The sequence below is a fragment of the Rhyacophila brunnea genome, unplaced genomic scaffold (assembly GCF_057557595.1).
Source record: "Rhyacophila brunnea isolate RB1 unplaced genomic scaffold, BYU_Rbru_1.0 scaffold_19, whole genome shotgun sequence".
In the NCBI taxonomy this organism is placed as follows: Eukaryota; Metazoa; Arthropoda; class Insecta; order Trichoptera; family Rhyacophilidae; genus Rhyacophila; species Rhyacophila brunnea.
Window position 1 is genome coordinate 33905694 of NW_028232848.1, and position 22640 is coordinate 33928333.

General features: G+C 30.5%; 1 protein-coding gene across 1 annotated transcript in view; it reads left to right on the forward strand.

Annotated features, from left to right (window-relative positions):
* Positions 1-22640, forward strand: part of futsch (microtubule-associated protein futsch) — a 311319-nt gene that overhangs the window by 222825 nt on the left and 65854 nt on the right. Inside the window, exons 3-4 of the mRNA XM_085945956.1 lie at positions 9731-9903; positions 17358-17586. Coding sequence (XP_085802082.1) covers positions 9731-9903; positions 17358-17586 — 402 coding nt within the window. The remainder of the gene's footprint in view (positions 1-9730; positions 9904-17357; positions 17587-22640) is intronic.

Sequence of the window (22640 nt, forward strand, 5' to 3'; positions counted from 1 at the left end):
AACACCTTGACCTATCTGGGAAAATTTAATAAAAACATCAGGTAAAAATTAATAATATGTAAATCAGTTTTCCCCTGGATTAAATTTATTCTACATAACATTATTATATTTGTTTATTTTCTTTGCATTTTGGTTTATGAATATTTATGAACGTTGGTTTAAAGCAGTGGCGTGGACAGATGGTTGCCGACTTTAATTTGTGCAAAAATAATCGCTGAAATTAAAAACGATTAGTCGAACGTTGCTTTTAATAAATTGTTTTGAAAAATGGTGTTGGATTTCATAATACATTTTAAATAAACATTTGTAGTAGCTACCAAGAGTATACACGAGGGGATGGCCCAGTGTTGCCAACCATACTATAATAATTATAGTATTTGTACTAATATACTAAAATTCATTTGTATAGCTGACGTGTAATTTTGTAAAATTCAGAGTTTTTCATCATTGACTTACTGATGGACGTAGCATATAACAAATAAAAGGGCTCTTGTAAACGACTCTTCCCATATGCGTCTGAGTCTGCTCATAAAAAATGTCATTATATCATGAAAATATACATAAATACACTGCGTATATGAATGTGGTTTAAAAATTAACCCTACCTAATTTGAAATAAGAATCATCGTCGCAAATTTGCTTTCATGTCGTCAGAGCATTTTTGTAATATTTTTCTAATGCATCTACAACCGTTCCGGCACAATTTTCATTTGACTAGCATCAAGTAGAGTAGTTTGCCTGCCAAAGTCCTGAAAGAAAACTTGATAGTAAATGCGAGGTATCCATAAAGGCATCTAGAAAAAAAAACCGTTCGTGAAAAAAATTATATATTTAGTTTAAAAATTAACTCTATGTATATTGAAATATGGGTGTTCATTTTAAATGTTCGTTAATTTGATTGCCCTATTCTGCTAACGTGTCCACTTTATTGCATACATTTTTTATGTAATAGAATGGCCTTGTCTACGTCTACATCGATCGCTGCGATCGTATCGACCGCGTAGTGATATTTTGGATCGTTAGATGGAGTCATAGCAAAAATAGAATTATTCCCATTTTCTGCATACGACTCAGTTGACGATCGGTGACAGTTATGTCGACGGTTCTCGGCGATCGTCACCCCAATTAGTAAAACTACTTATCGGTCATCGCTTCATATTATTCATATTCGTGGGCAGTTTCTACTGTTCACACTATTTTCCTTCAGTTTTCCCAGGACACAACTGAGCAAATTGCCAACACTATTGAACATAGATCAGACCAAGTAGGGACCAAGTAGAACATAGATAAGACCAAGGGGAAATACCAGTGTTTCAAAACCAGTATTCAATTATTTATCGATACCGAAATACCGGTTTCAAAGATTTAAAATACCGGTATTTTCGGTATTAAGAAAACATAGACATTTACGTTTTTCGAAATTGAATATAATATTATTTTTTCATTACTACTACTATATTGTATATTCAATTTAGTGTATAATATTAATGGGTACAAGTCGGTTATGTGGAATACAGCGGCAAACACATTTTGAAAATAGTCGATATACTGGATTATTTGTTAGGTTAACCTAACCAAATCTAACCTAACCTAAACTTACCCAAACTAACAAATAATCCAGTATATAGGGTATTTTCAAAATGTGTTTGCCGCTGTATTCCACATAACCGACTAGAACCGATTAATGCTACCATAACACAAATATACGACTGAAACCAACAAAAGTTAAATAACAATAAAACAAAATTTCTCAAATATACCGTTTTAAAAAAAGATTTTTTGTCGGTTAGGTACATGTTCAAACACGTGCGTTTACATGATCTTACTCCCTACTCTATTTATCGTTTGTCAATTTATGGCTACGGCTGTATGTTATAGCTTAACCACTGGGAAATGCCAATAGAAATGACGTATTTCAAAAAAATACTACCTTATTCTTAGGATGTGTCTCACATTTGGATGGTCAAAGAAATAGCTTATAATCAGTATCTTTAGAATTATCTTCAAATGTGTTAATCGTGACCATTTCTTGAATAATAAAATGCCTAATTCTTGTCAAATTTAGGATCACAGAGATTATAAAATATAATATTTTTATCGTAAATAATTCACTATATAATATTAACATTAATTTTACTAATGGTTTTATAAATGCGTTTCAAAATTAATAAATCTAAAAAATCTTAACACCACTGCACATGGATGTACTGAAATATGACTATATTCTAAAACATTAGATCGAGAGTTTTAAAAGAAAATAATAAAAAAAGTAATAAAAATACTTTATGCTGTCATCAAATGTTAAAAATAAATATAAAGGATAGTAAGGCTTCAAAATTATATAAATAGATTATCTACAACGTTTAAGGAATGTCCTGGATCATACTCTGAAAATACCATAAATCTCCATTTTGACCTACGCGGCGCACGTAGGCTCTTAATAGCTATAATTATTGATAGGTACTTTTTTGTCTATAATAAATGTTTTGACGAATACCGGTATTCGATAAGAAATACCGAAATACCGGTATTGATTTATTCATTCGGTATTGCAATCCCTAAGATTTTCTTTCTCTTCCTTTTATATAAAGTACAGCCAATAAAACATTCCCTTATATATTCTGAAATTTCACAAATTTAATATCTCGTAGTCTTACATTATTAGGTAGCACCTAAAGGAAATTAAATTACGTATGTACTCTTAGATATATTATTATGTGGGCTCCAAGATACTCCTAGATACATAGTAGTATGTTTACCTATATAGAGAACTATTTATCTTTATTATAACGGTGTACATAAACTCACTAGCTCCATTGCCAGAGAGGAAATAAAATTAAATTTTCCCATCTTGATCGTAGAAAAATAAATATACGGATAACACGACGTACCAAAATATTTTCACCTCACTTTATATTAAGTTAGCACATTGTGAATGGGATGAGAAAATGAAATTACTTACTATCACGAACATATATCCAGTGACGTGCGCATAATTATATAACCGGTGGTTAAAATTTTATCTGGGATATATATTAATGTCGAGTATCTTTAAACTGACTGACAAAAATGATATAATCTCATTTAAAACGCACAAGAAATTAACTGAAATATAATATACCGTGTCTCACTATGATAATTTACGTGTATATCATTTGTTTTAAATCTCTGGTTTGGAATAAAATAAATTTTACGGTTATAATAATTAACCGATACCTACATAGTTACATCATAAAAAAATATTGGAGAAATCCACGACGTCGGTTAATAATTCAAGTAGTAGGTATCTACTTTGATTTAATAAACAAAAACTGATTGCCAAAGTAGCTTGATTTAGAAGAACGCTGGTGAGTAGGTATTAAAAAGGCCAATAGTTAAAATTTTTCGTAATTAGTATGTCACCTTGTAGCATAGAGGATAATGCACGGACGGTAAACCAAGGAGATGCAGGGTTCGATTCCCTGCCGGAGTGTCTTACTTTTTTCAAAATGATTTTTTCTATTGGTTATGATATATTTTCTCAGAAGTGTTTTTCAAAATTATGTATGTTTAATATAATCTAATTTAAAACGCATAAGAAATTAACTGAAATATAATATACCTTGTTTCACTATAATAATTTACATGGATATCATTTGTTTTAAATCTCTGGTTTGGAATAAAATAAATTTTACGGTTATAATAATTAACCGATTCATAGTTTGATCTAATTATCACATATTAATCGCAATACAGTAATAACCCGACACTTCAAACCAAAAGAACATAACAATTGCAAACTTGACAGAAGGTCGCAGGTCAATTAAAAACGGCTTAAAAAATAGAAAACATACACTATACACTCTAACGAAGAACGCGTTAAAGCAAGGAATAAAAAAAATATTAGCTAGCTACGAAGAAATTCTGCGTGAAAAAAGAAGGCATTGTGTCGTCAGACGAATTTATTAAATTTTAGAAATACCTTTTTTACATAACTCATTTATTTTTTAATATGTTGTACATATTAATATGTATAAAGAACTGAAATTTTATTAAATATTTGTCTTATAAACTAGTGTTTTTGTTGGTCTTTGGTTCCAATTAAACAAAAATGTATATATATTTATATGCAATGTTGTATCCCGACTTAAGCGATTTTCATCCGGCCCACTTATCGCGTAACTTTGTAGTACTACTGTACATGGTCTGCATCATTTTTACCTTACCACATTTAGTTACAATATTGATCAAATAATATAAATTATTATTAGATATATTTCAACAGAACCAATTAAGTTCAATTATTTTTAAACAAATCATCATTAGGTAGGTATATTCTAGCTGTATACGTGGTAGATAGTTAATAGCATACGATTAAACCATACATATTTATATAGCTAGTTTATAGATAGAAGAATATTTATTTATCTAATATAGTTTGGTTTAGGTACGATTTAATAGAATTTTCAAAACCATCTGCAATTTGTATTCTTAGTTAAATGAAAACAAATAATTAACTATTTCTTTTATTCAACGAATAATTCACAAGATTTAAGAATTTACCATTTTGATTATTGAACATACATAATTTTGAAAAACACTTTCTGAGAAAATATATTATAACCAATAGAAAAAATCTTTTTAAAAATGTAAGCCAAGTAAGTTACATCATAAAAACTATTGGAGAAATCCACGACGTCGGTTGGTAATTAAAGTAATAGGTATCTACTTTGATTTAATAAAACAAAAACCGATTGCCAAAGTATCTTGATTTGGAAGAGCGCTGATGAGTAGGTATTAAAAAGGCCAATAGTTAAAATGTGTCGCAATTAGTACGTCGCCTTGTAGCATAGAGGTAAATGCAACGGACAGGGCGTAAACCCAGGAGATGTACAGTTCGATTCCCTGCCGGAGTGGCTTACTTCTTTTAAAAAGATTTTTTCTATTGGTTATAATATTATATTTTCTCAGAAAGCGTTTTTCAAAATTGTGTATGTAATTTCGAATATAAGTATAACTGAAAAAGTGTGCTCTATTGATGTCGAATCTCCACAGCCTACCTCCAACCTTTGCCGCTGATGAAAAATAAAAGGCGCAAGATGTTTAGTAAGTTTATTTAATAGAAAGTTTAGAAAATACAACTTACTTTTATAATGTTAAATAACATACATAAGATATAGTGCACGTGCTGACTGTTTAATATTATAATTGATTAAAATGCTATAATCACATTTTTTTGATATATCAATAGTATGACTTATTTATTCTCAATTTTAAAACGATTACGTTTATAATAATTATGTTTTATTGTATTAATATATTTCATGAAATGTTAATTTCTAAGATGAGAAAAGACAGGTAATCGTAATGGCATATACATCTTCCTATCAACAAATCATTAAGTCGTAGCACGCTAAATTCTATATTTTTATCTTCATACGGCACCCAATGGCTATTCGTATATTTGTACGTATGCTACTACATGTGGCGAATTTTATGAGATGTTATTACTAGGTTAGGTTAGGGTTAATCTAATTGGAACAGTACTATTTGCAAACTGTCGCCCATTTTGTAAGATCCGTACAAATGTATTCCACGGTGAAATGTTCAACGAAGAACTCGTCATTTGATAAAATTTTATACGAACTCATGTTTCACGTACTGCGGCGCACGAATAAGTGTCCCACGATGAACTGCATACGTACAACTTACATGTAACCATGGCTATTGCGATACAATTTCTGTAAATGTTTGTCCTGTTAATACATCAGTTAGTTAGAATAATACAAAATATGTGAATATACCCCTTATCCAGGCACTCCACTATAATACTAGTACCTACACTGTGGGAAGTGAGAAATAGTGCTGTATGTGGAAGTAGTACTTCACTGGCACAGATAAGAGGGGTTTGCTGACTAAAAGTTTTTTGGCACTGTCTGTTTTTCTAGTTGGCTTTTTTGAGCTCGAATTCTATCCCGCATTTTGGACTTACATAAGAGCTAATTAAAGTTAACTTATTTGGCTCGAAATCCTCTTCAAATGCTCTCCCAAGTGCTATTTCTCCGACAAAGTGAACCAAACATTATTTTAAGAAGTGAAAATCTTGCCACGATGTGTCCTTGTACTTGGATACTCTTATATAGTAAGAGAGGGGAGGTGTAGGTATTATGTGATGTTGGAATGGGGGATTTATAATTAAACTTCATCCCCGACGACTGATTTCTATTTAATTAAAAACAATTTAAATTCTACATACATGTATAATACATTATACCTATGTGAATGCCATTATTTCTTATAATCATACACTTAATGTCAGGAGTGCTATGTGAAGGTTAACAATGAAAAATTTGGGGTGTCTGCGAGTTTAAACGTACACGTCATGTAGCTTAGAAGTTTAAAGGGGATCTTTATTTAGCTACATATTTTTTCCAACTTAATATTATACAACTTATTTACAACATAAACTAAAAACTAAGACTAAAAATATATAAATCGAGAGCATCCGTTGTTTGTTCTCTTAATGTGCAGAATTAATCTGCTATTAGTAATGCCAATTGGGAGGACAATAACAATGTTCAATGAGTTCGCTTCTGATATTGAAATATTCCACTTACGTGAGTTGAGTTTGGGTGGACGTTGTTTTATAAGTTTTTAAGATAGAGTCTATCAACCTAGTTCACTCTGTGTACTTACATGTACTTATTTTAATATTTACTCAAATTGTGAACGTTTTGAATTTATAATTTGTCATCATACATATAAAATAAATACATTTAAATTTGAATGATACCTTTTCTCATTTTAGAAATTACCTATTAAACCATTTTACCATTTTAAAAAACCTAACCGAAAAAAAAATATTTTTTTAAAACGGTACGTGTTCAAACACGCGCGTTAACATGATCTTACTCCCTACTTCATTTATCGTTTGTCAATTTATGGCTACGGCCGTATGTTGTAGCTTAACCACTATGAAATGCCAATAGAAATGGCGTATTTCAAAAAAATACTACCTTATTCTTAGGTCAATAATTATTATAAAGCAATCATTATTCGTAGGATGTTTATCACATTTGAATATTCAAAGACATAGCTTATAATCAATATCTTTAGAATTGTCTTCAAATGTGTTAATCGTGCCCATTTTTTGAATAATTAAATGCCTAATTTATGTCAAATTTGGGATCACAAAGATTATAAAATATATTTTTTATCGTAAATATATCATTATATTATAATGTTAACATTAATTTTACTAATGGTTTTGTAAATCCGTTTCAAAATTAATAAATCTAAAAAATCTTACCACTACACATGGATGTACTGAAATATGACTATATTCTAAAACATTAGAGCGAGAGGTTTAAAAAAATACTTTTTAATGTAATAAAAATACTTTATGCAGTCATCAAATATTTAAAATAAATATAAAGGATAATAAGGATTTAAAATTTTATAAATATATTATCTACAATGTTTAAGGAATGTCCAGGGTTATGCTATGAAAATACCATAAAAGCTCAATTTTGACCTACGCTGAGCATGTGGGCTCTGAATCCATTGGTACTCTTGATAATATACCGATTTACTCAACTTATTTATGCAAATGGATCCATTTAATTCTCATCTCAATTAGGTATACCTAATTCGTATAATTATATTAAAGTCCTTGGCGATTTAAAGCTATTAAAGTTGTAACCGATAAAACCTTACACACTCTACTTTATTGTAAAGTAGCCAAAGGTGAAGCATGACATACGATAAATTTTCTTCCAGGTTGACGTCTTATAAATTTGTGCTTGGGAAGCGTTTAAGCCGTAAAATTACGCTGGAAATTCCTTGCAAACCTAAGCGGGTGGAAATTTATGTCGGCATTTTCGAGAAATTCTCGTGTGTACGTACTAATAAATCATACGCAATCTTGTTAAAGATACCTTTTACTTGAATTGATATAACATTGAATAAAATTTCTGAAAAAAAACGTTCATTATAAACATATTTAAGTGGTTGAATTTACCCGTCAGTTTTCCATGTAATAAAATCTATTCTGTACGTTGTTCAAATACACATTTTAATGACTAATTTAATCAAGAAATTATTGCAATGAAACTGTATATGTACCTACCTAATATTAATCAAGTAATAATTACAAGATAAAAAGAACTTTTATATATATACAACGTCTTTAAATTTTCTGTTTAATTATTATGTTCAATATGCTCAAACTTGTACTTGATATGATAGATGCCAATTGGGGGGGGGGGGGGGGCAATAACTCTGTTCAATCAACTCGCTTCGGATGTTGATATATTCCCTCTACGTGAGGATGAGTATAGGTGGACGTTATTTTATAAATTCTTAAAATAGGGTCTGCTTAACTCATCCGGTGTACTTCCTTGTACCTTATTTACATATTTATACTTTAGAATAACTTAATACTGATCTATCTCTTTTGTTATGTACCTAATATTGTTTTAATAATATTTAGTTGTTTCTAAATGTCATGTTGTGAACGTCTTAAACTTATAATTTGTAATGTCTACAATATGTAAAATAAATTAATTGAATTGAATTGAATTGAAAAAGTAAATAAACTACAAACAAACAAATATAGAATACTGAAATGTCATTTCATTTTGATTTCCATAGTGACGCACGTATATATTAATAATTTAGTTGCTAGGACCCCAGACCCCTAGCAACCAATAATATTGTTTTACTTTTAACGGATTAAAAGTATTAAAAGAATGCATTGGTATCGTGTTCTGATATATTCTAAAAGTTTCAAATGTCTAGCTAGTCGGGAAGATAGTTAAAAATCGATTACAAGATTTGTACTGGACAAACAAGAATACGAGCTAATAAAAACGTTGTAAAAATAAATTAATTTTAATAAACTATTTTTATATTCAACGAATAATTCAGAAGATTTGAGAATGTAACATTCTTTCAACATATATATTTTGAAAATACCTCAGATGTATACATATATATTATCTACTACAAAAAATATTTGACGTTTGGCGGGACTTGAACCCGCATTCACTGGATTCTCCACAGTATAATGTACCAATATTGAGCCACGTATGTCTTATCCAATTACAACGAAATTAACTAATAGTATATAGGTACATCGCTTTAAAAATACGTTAAGAGCATACTAATTTAATTTTTATAATTTTCAACTATAGGTGCGACAAAATTTCGGACTGGCTGCCAATCGGAGAGCGAAAGTCGAGCTGTGAACACGTCAATTTGTTTTGTGATGGCGTCGGGGGAATTAATTCTTAAATCGTGTAAAGATGACTAAAAAACGTTACCCATTTACTTGAAAAAGAAAACATGTCGATGAATATATTATTATTATTACAAATAGAACAATAAACATAACACTAAATGGACGGATGTTAAATTTTTATGACAAATTATGTTTTGTTCTGCACGCGTCGTTTGCACATTCTTCGCGTCGCGCAGTCACGATCGTTTTAGACCGTACCCCAGCTGAAGTGTAGCCTTAATTTTGGCAATCAGATTTTGTGGTTTTAATAAAGTATATTTTTTTGCAAATTTAAGTTTTAACTTTGGTACCTACTTTTACTTGCTAATAATTAAAAAAAAAAAATAGCCATTATATAAGTCAACAATGAAAGCTTTCCAGAGTATCGTTAATACGTTCCCTTGAAATGATAAGCCAAGTGTATGTGCTCCTGATACCCAATAACCACGTGATTTTCTCTTGTGATTCCAGGCGAGAGACTCATTCAATACGCAACAGAGAATTTGGTGACAGAAATTCTGATTCACCCCCAGATGAACACACTCCTGCAGTGCATGCGGAATCTACTCAGCTCGTTCACACGACATCGTCACATCATACACGCCGGATACACGTTCGCCGGGAACGGTTCCTGGATAATGCAGGTAATTAAACTTCGATCTGGTAATTGAACAGGATTTCGTATACCTCTTCACATTTATGAATCCCTGTTATAAACATGTCAGGGTAGCAATAGAATTTATTATACATTTTAAAAGGAAAGTAGGATTTAATAAAATAGTAAAATAATAATAATAATATATATATACAGTTATCTTATTAACTATAGTAATTTAATCTCTCCTCATACAATATTTCTTACCGGTCAAAGATTTTTTTAGTGTAATATAGTAGGAGTATCTACTATTTATCAGGGCTTCAAACCGTTATTTTTTTTCGTTACTTTCGGTTTTTCCGGTTTTCGGTTCAGCTACGAATGATTTTTTTTTAAGTTTTCTAAGATTTAAGATCTGTTGCGCCTACGACAACTGAAGTGGGGGTAAGATGATGTTAATGCGCGTATTTGATCATATACCGAACCGAAAAAAAACGATTTTTTCCGGTTCGGTTCCAGTTTTTGTTCTGACAAAAATAACGGTTTATTTCGGTTTTTGGTTCAGTTCCTGTTCGAAACCCTGCTATTTATATTATGACATTTGAACACATTTACCGACGAATGAAACTTGGTAAACATCTCATAATATATTAGTGGTGAAGGGTGCCTGTTCAAAGAATGTAGACTGTGGTAGATAACTGAAAATACGTCCCAAGACAACAGTAGTTACAGGACTTGATTTTGAATTTTGTTTCATCTTCAGTATTTTACTAATACATTATTATTTTACCATGTTCAATCCTAAGAATATCGTATTGACCTTCTCATAACAGTTTTTTGGTTTTTACGGGACATGGATATTAGCCACTTCCCACCACACTGAAATGAAGCCCTTTTTCAGTATCTTAACTAATCTAATTCTAAACTAATCTAATCTTCAGTAAACAGTATCTTCAAAAAATATCTTCCATCGTGTCTTACGCGGAAAGTTTTCAACTAATGTATGCTACCAGTACTCACGTATGTATAAGAAACATGAATACTTAATGTAAAAGAAATCTATAAAATACAAGTCGCGCAACGTAGCATAGAAAAGTGCATGTAGGGAATAACGTAGAAAGACCACAAAAGAAACCAATAAATAAGATGGCAGACAAAATTACTCAAATTTATAGATGTCGCTCAGTCGGCTCAGTCACTGGAAAATGCTTTTATACAGTGATAGAGTATATGCTTCATAACTTTGCACTCCGGCTCTATGATGAAATTTAAGTAATATATTATACACAAAATAATTTTTTAACATATTATCTGTCTATTTATTTATTACATGCTACTAATATTAATAAAAGTAAATATCATTTTGATCTAATTTGATGCGAGGTAATCAAGCATAGATGCGTATCATGTAAGTGCAAAAAATGCAAAGTTATAAAACGTACACTCAAAATACACTAAACTACCACAAAAAGATGCCCTAAAACTCGCTAGATAGAAGAATTTATAAAGTTCGGTGGATGGATGTAAATGTCAGCGAAGAACTAGGATCGATGGATCGACTCTGGATGATGATGATAATACTATATTATACATTTTTACATTGCAAAAAATCCATTTCTGCTGGTGCTCTAAAATATTCATTTCTCTCGTTATAGTATAGACATATTCAAGTTACGTTGAATTACTGAAAGAAACTCTTAATATTTGAGTCATTTTACGACTTAAAATTTAAATAACGAAGTTATACATATTTCAAATTTCTTCCTTCATTGAGTTAATTTAAATTCATCTCGGATTCTTCTGTTGACAAATTCAAATCACCTTTTATAATTCATGTTGCCCTGGTAGCCTGCTAGTGCTAATGTGCTTCCGACGTTCTGCGAGAAATTTTGTTCCAGAACCTCCTTGCATCGCTATTTATTCAATTCATCCATTTTAATTAAAATCGCGCGTCGGGAAACAGTCCCCTACTTTTCCCACCTGGTGGGAATTAAGAGGAAGCCCTCTAGACGTCGGTTCGCCGCAAACTTACGCCCTCCTGGTAACTCGGAGAAATAATTTAACCGTATATTTATTATTTACGAAGGGTAGCTCTATATTTATGGGTATGTCGCTTTTTTTATTCACAGCAAACACACAAAGGGATGATTAAAGCTAACGTCAGCTTCATACATTGTTAATAGATCGAAAAAAAATATATATCTACCCGGTAAGACTCATGTGCTCCTAATACGAAATTAATAGAATAAATTATTATCGGTCATATTTCGTGGAAATTCTTTTTATGAAAAGGCAGATAGATTATTTTCCATTTTATATTTAATGTTTCTAGAGCTACAAATTTTCTTCACCTATCTAGAGTTTCTCAAACTTTTCCATCCTACTGCCTCCTTTTAATTTAAATGATTAATTATTTTCACGATTCTGAAAATTATCAAAAAAAATCACGGCGATACTTCTGAATGGTGACGTCCCTTGGGGGTAGGTATGGCATGCGTTGCATCATGGGGGCATATTATAAAGGGTGGCGAATGAAGGAACGAATATAGATATTACAGCTTTTGAGAGTAATGGCGGTTTAATTTAAAAAATATTAGAAGTATAAAAAATCTTGATAACATAACTATTATTATATTTTAATACCCACTATGATGGCAGTTTATCGCACAAACAATATTTTCACAAGGGTGTCTCCAAACCTGTCAGCGCCACAGACCTCCACGTACCCACAACAACAACTGTTTAAGAGTAGATTTTGTGGTGGAAATTCTCTAATTCTAAGTAGATTGTATGTATGTCAATTTAAAGATATTTAGTGTATCTTTCTGTTTAATTTAGCTGAAAATAAATAATAAAATAATATGTAAGCGTGTATCTAACGAATTTGCAACTAAAAATGAAAGAGGACGTTACTGCTTCTGAACATATCCCATAAAACAATATAAGAATAGGATGACAATTATAATTGGGTGTGGTTTTGAAGCTATTTGTTGATTTGCTTTCCCGGTTGCACATATTATCATGAACCCGTATGTAATATATTTAATAAATAGTTAGATATAGTTTCCAATATTTCTATGAAGTAACATTATACCGTCGTAAATATTTTTCCAATGTTTCCATCGATCACAAGTGTAAAAATATTGCTTTTTAATTTCTTACTACCTTACAATATTTTTGTTTAATTTCCCTTTCACGAATACCGACAAACTCACAAAATGAAGATTGATTACATACATGTCTTTGAAAAAAAAAATACTTAGAAAAGCCAGAATTTCCTCTCCAATCTTTTTAATCCGTATTTTTGCAGATGGCGTCTTTTGTCATTATTTGGCTTCACTGAGCACGACTTAATGTAACGAACAAACTCGTTCAAATAATGACGTTTTTATCTCTTTGGATTTTGAAAGACATCAAAAAAAGTTCAAAATCAATCAACCAAGTGAAAACATTTCATACAAAAATACGTATATCTTTATCTTATACACTAGCGATCGCCCACGACATCGTCTGCGTAAAATAAACTGATAATGATAAAGTAGAATTATAGCGCCTGTACACGTGTATGGATTTACTTGCACCAATAGTGTGTATTTTAAACTATCGCGATGATAAATAATGTGTACACGTAAAAGTTCTGACTGTCTCACCAATCGCATTCTCCAAGAGTAAGCGAGACGCGATCTTGTCCTTTCATGGTACTATTTGACAGATCGTGAAAATCGGTTTAATTCAAAATGTGTCTCTGCGCGGTGTAGTTAGTTTTTTACCAGCACCAGGTTTTTTTTACTATGGATCTACTGCGCAGATATTGTACGGTCTAATTGTCGTGTGCAAATTCAGAAGCTTTTTTGTTCCTTGCATGATAATACGTGTTTACACGTGCATTTTTTTGTTATGGCTGCGATAATACATCGTACTGTGAGCATTTAATTCATGCACGTGTCAACGGGTTATAATATACGATTTTTTTATTCCGTATCTGCGCCTTACCTCATTTTGTTGCAAAATATTGACACAAAATTTATTCGATTTCTAAGCACACGTTTCTTAACCCGCGCCTTATTTTTGAGAAGTTTTATTTTATAAATTCTAAGCCTTTTGAGATATTGACGATATTAAACTATATTAAGATAGTACGAATAATTTATAATCTATAAACTGTGCTAGTTTCATCAATATTGTTTTTATTGTTTTTTAATTATAACCGAAAAAACGAATAGGCAGATGCCAAAAAATTAATATTAGTAGATATCAGTCGCGAGGAATGGAGGTAGGCTGTTAAGATTTGACCGAAATAGTGCACACTAAACTTTTTCAGTCATAGTTATTTGTTTTCATTGAGCTAAAAATACAATTTGCACATGATGCTGGTTAATTACCCTGCCTAATCCAAGTCGTAGTACATAATAGTCAAAAAATATTAATCTATAAAATATCTAAAATTATACAATTAAACCATACATAATTTTGGATGTTTTATAGAATTTTTTATCGATTATGGTTTGGGTAGACCGGGCCTAATGAATTTCTCACTTCTTAATGAAAACTCACCAACAGCGTGTGAAATAATATGTATTTTTAATTCATCGAAAACAAATAAGTATGACTGAAAAAGTGTGTTATAGGTAGGATTTAATTGAAATTTAAAATCTAGCCAGCACCATCTTCAAAATAAATAGTATTCTTAGTTCAATGAAAACGAATACGTTTGTGTTAAAAGTTCAAAGTTAAGTGTGCACTATTTATGTCGATAATAATAAATATAGAGATAATAATTAACTATGCTATAAGTAAATGATGCTAAATTTTTAGTAGAGCACAAAAATTTAATAAACCCCACAATTTTTAAATAAATTAACATATTATTGTCTGTAAAATAAGAAACATATATATATATATTATATATTATAAAAAGTGAACAGCTCGTATTTTATAGTCAAATTAAAGACAGTGCATTAGTAAAATTATAAGTTCTTATTTAATATTCTTACTATGCAGGATACGTACATACTTATTTGGTCAAGTCATCATGAAAATGGCAAAGGTCACCAATTCATACAAATTAAGTTAATTTGGCATTTAGACGATTTAAAGTTAAGTGGAGTTGCATGGAGACATTTAGATCCCACGTAGGTATGTGGACTAGTCATATTTTGCAAATGAAAACATAATTTGTGTCATCGTGCAAATAATATAATTATAGATTTTCTTATTGACGTTTAGATTAGGTTTATATAAATTTACTTAGGTACCGTTTTATTAATTTTAAAATATCCTATTTTATTACAACGTTTTTATTAGGTCGTATTCTTATTTGTCCGGTGGTTGTTTATCCAGTACAAATCTTGCAATCGATTTTTAATTAACTTCCCGACTAGCTAGACATTTGAAACTTTTAGAATATATCAGAACACGATGCCAATGCATTCTTTTAATACTTTTAGCCATCTTTAAGTAGAATTGAATTCATTTTCAGTTAATTCTGTTTTGTATAAAAAGTTATTTCGGAAGAAATCCGTTAAAAGTAAAACACTATTATTGGTTGCTAGGGTCTGGGGTCCTAGCAACTAAATTATTAATATATACGTGCGTTACTATGGAAATCAATATGAAATGTCAAATTGACATTTCAGTATTCTATATTTATTCAGTATTTGTATCAAGTACATTTTTTTTTATCGTTTAAGCTAGTCAAGTCAAGTCAAGTTTATATGATTCAACAGAAAATTTATAAACCTTGTATACAAAAAGTTCTTTTTATCTTGTAATTATTAAGTATTTATTAACTTTTTATACATATATAGGTATATTTAATTTTAGACCTTAGGATAATTTATAGTTGTACTGAATTTAAAGATACTGACATACTATGAATTTATATAAACAAAATAGAACATTTATCTATAGAAGTTTAATATGTTTTTTTTTTGTTTCTCGTATCTTCACTGTGTATTTTTATTTTATTTCTCGTATAAAACTGTTGGCGACAAACTGGTATTTTTTCCATACTACATTTCGTCTATTTCTTTCCTATATCGCACAATCCACGCAATCAGAACAATGTGCTCAATTCAAAGCTTTCGCTCAAAGAAACGGATCAATACTTTTGCCTGATAATATTATTTTTTTCCATTTATACATTGAAGGATTTTAAACATCAGCAGATGGCTTTCTTTCTGTCATCTTTTGGATTATTATGTCGCTTGATCTGTGAAACGTTGATTAATTTGTAGCCGTGTATTATTTTATTTCTATACTATCGTATCATTTATTTCAGAGGTCTATCCACAAATATTTAAAAATATCGTAAACCCAGCATTTATACCATAAAAGCTTAGAGCTTGTTTAGATGACGCGTGTCTCGCCGCGATACATCGCGAGTGTACGTGGACGGCTCAATTAGGTCACCTGTACCTCGACTGCGCGCGAGAAGTGACACGCGGCGATGACATGTGGATGGCTCAGTGAGGCTATACGTATCTGGAAACGCGCGAGTTTTTACGCGCGAGTTAAATGGCGCTATCTGGACAAAGCCTTAAAAATACATTCAAAAATAAATCTTTGTATAGCAGAGAATATTATGAATCATCGTGTAGCTGGTAGCATAATGGAAACATGATCAGTTCTACTGCTTTTATTTATTTAAAACATATTATAGATAAATTAATAAGTCAATATATTCACAACATGTCATTTAACATAAATATTATTTTAAAAACACTTCTAAGAAAATATATTATAACCAATAGATTTTTTTTAAATACGACACCCAGCAGGAATCGAACCTGCGTCTCTGCGCCCACGCACATCGACCATAATGCTATAGGTATCCTATTTACTTGCGACAAATTTTAACTAATGGCTCTCACAATATACTCTATGAAGCGCTTTCCAAATTGAGTTACTATTGTCAATCGGCTTTTGTATTTTAAATCAAAGTTGGTATCGATTACTTTAATTGCTAACCAACGTCACGGATCATTCCAAGATTGTTTTCAAAACCCTCCTTGTGTTCAATAAAAATAATCGGTAAAGTTCGGTTATGAGGAATACAGCGGAAACCACATTTTGAAAATACCCGATTTACTGGATTATTTGTTAGTTTGGGTTAGTTTAGGTTAGGTTAGGTTAGGTTTGGTTAGGTTAACCTAACAAATAATCCAGTATATCGGCTATTTTCAAAATGTGTTTGCCGCTGTATTCCTCATAACCGAACTGTACCGAAAAAGTTATAATAGAGCAAGCTATAATATCAATATAAAACAAAATAAACAGCGAATCAATGAAAATATCTGACTATAAAGAATGCATTGATTAGTCCTGCAACCATCGCTATTGGTAGTTGAGAAGCCTAACACAAACAATACAATTTTAATCCAAAATAGGTTACATATAACTTTAACTGCCGTATGTATATGGCATGTTACATTGTTTTACTAATTCTTTCCAGTATACTAGCTGAATAAATTTTATTTATGAAATATTTAATTTTGTTCTCAGGATGGAACCCTCTCACTGGCGGACTTTTGCGACGCGTTCCAAGAAAACGAAGTACAGCGCGTAATTCGCGCATATGAAAACACTGTAACCATTGACGTGCACTGCGCAGCACCATCCAGTGGCGAATGGCAGAAGCTGCCAGGGAAAATCTTCGCCAAGCAATGCAGGATTAGGATTAATCCGCCAGATGTCCTCGACGAAAAATCAGAGGCTATTCAAAACTTTATCAGTAAGTACAGTTTGAATAACTAATTAATTTTAATATCTTTTATGGTATTTAACTGAGAATTGGTGGAAATGTATTGTTTTAATTAAAATATAACACAATATTACGCAGTACTACATACTTCCACTTATTTTAATATTGGTCAGAACAGGTTTCTTATATTTTTTGTTTACAATTAAGGGTTTCTGTCGCTTCCAATTCCTTACAATTTAATTAATGCCTAGTAACTGTATTATGTATTAATATTCACTCAAAGCAGCTTAAGTACATAAATGCGATTATAATTTATGTTTTCTTATAAGTCAAGTAAATATAATTGAACTTTATTTAAATATTCATAATATCTTCAATAAATAATCTTTCTAGAGGATTAAATTTTTTGTATTATTCCATTTGAGCGGAATTAATAGTACAAAACTTAAATCCATTAAAATTCAAATTCCATCAAGTACCCTTTGTCAACAGTATTAAATATTTTTTCATTTTAAAACTTTGCTAGTGAGATATCCCGAGATCTGGGCTAACTCAGGGTATTGGTCGAACTCGGATTCACAAAAATTAGTTTAAATAAAAAGTCTTTGTCTTTTTTCTTGTAAGCACGTGGCTTTATATTTTCAATGGTTTTCTTTTTTACACTTATATTCTAATTATTAACACATTAGTTTTATTTTTGACGCGAGAGTTTACGAACTCAACTTTACGTCTGCTCATGATTCCTACGTATTTTTTTCGACTGCCTCTTTAAATGTTTAAAAATTCTCGCGTGTTAATTTACCGAGTACAGTTACTACAAAAGAACTTTCATGCTAACTCTCTTCCACTCTTACATCTTTTACACCCATCTCTTTCAAACTCATAAAATAAAATCTTACATAGATTTACAAACTATGTATTCCTATTACTAAATTAATTACAATTTTAATGGTATAAATCTTAATATTACACTTAAAGCTATTGTTTGAAAATTTATATCTAGGTACATACTATAATTAACATTCTAAATCTAACATATTCCTTTTTATCCAGATAGCCAAGTGATACGTCATAAGTCTTTCCTATTCTGTTAATTGACTATGTGGCCAAGCTGCACGTTTAGGCCTACAAAACTTTATTCCGGCTCCCCATTGAAGACGGGAAGTCCAGGAGTATGTCACTAGTATCTGTATTATATTCATTACCAGACAATGTCCCGTTGAAGCGGACGAAACCGGTCCTGACTAATATTAAAATAAGTGAAACTAGTACTACATAATATGTAATATTAACTTTATTAGACTGAAAATATATAAGTAGGTACCAACACACGCTGTCCTAAATATAAAATTCATATAAAAATTGTAAATAAATTGCTGTTTGCCAACCGTCCCGGATTGTTCTGGAAAAAAATCCTGTCCAGCATTTCGGTTGAACCATAACCAGGACGCAAAATCTTCCGGACTTTTAGAAGCCACTTCCAAATATATAAATACACGAAAGTTCGCATATGCGTATCATAATAGATTTTGAAGGGGAAGTTATTACATTTTTCTCATAGGAATGAAAAGCTTTAAAAAGCTCTCCACTTTTTGATCGGAAAATAGGGAAGAAACTGGGTGTATCAAAGTTTTTGGCAGACTAAAAATGAAATAATATCATCATCTAGCATTTTTTTGGATAAATAGATTATATGCATTATTAATAATACACTGTGTTACGTACGAGTAGGTAATATTCGTAACGTAAATTAAACGTAAATTCTGTATTTATTAAATTCTTCAATAATATGCAGTAATCAGAAAGCTCATAAAAATTGTGGAAAACCTTGTATCAAAAAAATGTGAGCTTTTTGTTACCGATCGTTTCTGTGCGCGATAAATAATCCGTGAATCATTTTTGATAAGCAGTAGGTATTGTAAAACTATTAAAAGTAAAATGAAAAAATCTCAACCTTAATTCCATTTTGACAAGAATATGAGTTAAGGCGAATTCTCTACCTACCAAAGGCACCTAGCGGAAAAATACGAAACTTGCAATTTGAGTATTTTTTTTTTTTGATAATTTACAATTTAAACTGTATTAATTAATAAATATGTAGGTATCTGAAAACGATAAAAAGAAAAATATTTTTTATTTTAATTCAAAGAACTTACAATTTTAAAATCAAATCTTATCATTATTATTTAGGTATGGGCCCAATATTAAAGCTTTGTTTGATATAAATAAAAAAGATTTCAAGTTATACACATTTATATTTTTATAAAAATTGATGTTTTTTAAAATAAATATAAAAAATTATTAAAACTATGAATTAGTCAAAAATCTCTTGATGATAATTTATAGAAAACTTAATAAACTTAATTTTAATAATAAATATGACCATCTATAATAATACATAAGTAAGATGGGACCCTTTAACAAATTCATATTTTATAACATATTTTTAAAGTCGAAGTTTATCTTTGAGTTAAAATAAAAAATATTTTTCTTGTTAATCAGATAAATTATAAAAAGGCTTAAGGCTAATCTTCTTTATGGACAGAATATGTACTAATGTGTTCTAGAATCTAGATTATTCCATAAAAAGAACATCGTGCATAATATAAGCAATAAGACAGTATCGAAATGAATTTACCTCCAATAGTAAGTATATTTTTTAAAACACGACCAAATAACTACTACTGGTTTAATTATTATATTACAATTTGTTACCTATAAACTTTTTAATAACTTTTCCGTAGTCAAAAACTATAATTATGAACAGTTACTGTTATGAACTTAATTAAACTACTGAAAATCCAATTATAAATTCCGTATTAATTCCTCTATACTAAAAGTCCCCCGAAGGAATTATCAAAATCACAGTTCAGAACATACCTACGTCTCTTTTCAGATAGACGCCATTAAGTTTAAATAACAGAACTCAGTGCTGACTATTTATTTAATACATAGTGTGTTAAAATCACTATGAAAAGTAATAGAATAAGACCTCGACACGTGTAGTAAATGAAATCTACATCTAATACACTCAATCATTTGGAAACGAATATAATATTATACTATATAGGTAGATCGCCGTAGTCAAAATTCACACCGAAAAAAATATTTAAATATTTAGCAAATAGTTTTCACATAAATTAAATATTTAATACCAAACTTAGTTTTGACAACTACTAAAATAGAAAAAAAGAGAGGAAATTCACAAAGCGAGACAATAGTTCATCAATCAAAATAATCCTTTCTCTTGGATATTGGCATTGCACGAGACATCTAATATTTTAGATCTGTCACATAAAGTAAGATATTACTATAGAAATTATCGTTTTAATTGACATATACAGATAACATCAAATATAATATAAGATAATATAGATTGATATATACTTACTATTATATCTGAATATAATAATATGTAATGTACAATCCTATTAAGTATACTTATGTTAAAATATTGTTTAGTTAATTTAACCGCAAAGAAGAGCAATATATATTTTCCATCGATTCATTTTTGAATGTTAATAATATATTGACAAGTGAGAACTATTTATTTCCATGGTGAAAATCTACCATTTGACAGTTGTCGATCATTTTTATGAAACTGTCCATTTTCGATATGAATTTCATATTTTAAAACGATGTCGAAACTTTTGAAAACATTCTATTTAATTGTACGAATATAATATAATATTCCCCATATATATATATATATATATATATATATAATACAGAGTTATTCGATTCGGGAGAAATAATAAATACTTTAGTATCTTTTATAGTGTTAACTGTCAATTATTTACGGTGGAACTGCATTGTATTATTTGATTAATTATTTGTAATTAATTGAAACACAATTTTATAGTAGATACTTATTCCATATTTCCGATACAACATAATATCACGCTGAAGTGTGTTACGGCGAACTGCGTACGTACAAGTTTCCGGACACGCCCTTAACTTCAGGGTTAATACTTATCTACGTGCTTTGTCTGGTATTATATTTATGAATTTTGATAAATTTAATAATGTTTATTCTGGTTGGATTGTATATTATATTCAATTTATAAGCCACGTGATGATTTGTGTATAGATGAAGAACAGGAGAAAATGTAGAATGGAGATCAAGCATTTTCTGTACGCTCCGGAAATTCATAAGAAAACTTCGGCGCTCATTTGGTTCAGCAAACGTATTCCAAATTCCAATTAGCATATGAATAGAAACGCAGCACTGAGTACTTGGGAAACCGACAAACTTGAAGCATGAACCACAATTTGTATGGAACGAGATGTAAACCAAATTTGTTACCCAACAGCCTTTCTACCGCCCTGGTACTGTGAGTATTTGCCTCGTGTCACTTTGCCTGACAACAAATATAGGGCGCCACAGCCTACATTCTATATATTATATAATATACAATCTATAAATATACCACATATGCGTGAAGTTCGATCAGGGAACTTATAAATAATGGGAACTGAAGTACCTAACGGATAAGGAGTAGCAGGTAACAAATCTCGAATAAAGAATAATCTGGGATAAACTTAAACACGTGTCAAGAATACGTCATACGTCGAATGCTCTCCGTTTATGCATTGATGCTCATTTAATATTGGTGTATTACACACACTATTGCACGTGCATAATACGTGTTTCATTTTCGTAGGATACTCACACATTCAAAACCCTGCATCAAAATGTATTGTATTGAATATTGCCTATCGGAATTCTATTTATTGTCTGTACTGTGAGTTCGATAGTATTGACAGAAAGTAATATGACTGACTGAAAACGATACAATATACTTCATGTAAGAGCAGTCAGAAATAATAACGATAACAATAATTATTAAATTTATCCTATGTAATTCGTGCGCAGTAGAAGAAATCCTTATCTGCGCAATAGCTATAGTGAAAAATTGTCGAATATTAACTTTAATCGTCTTTTACACAGAACAGATTAATAACTGAAATGTAAAAGCTAGTAGACATGAACGAAGATTTTGCAACCGGATTTGGTTTATTATTTTTATGTCAACCATGCCATAAAACACAAGAAATATAAACCGCGCCGAGTGTCCTTAAAT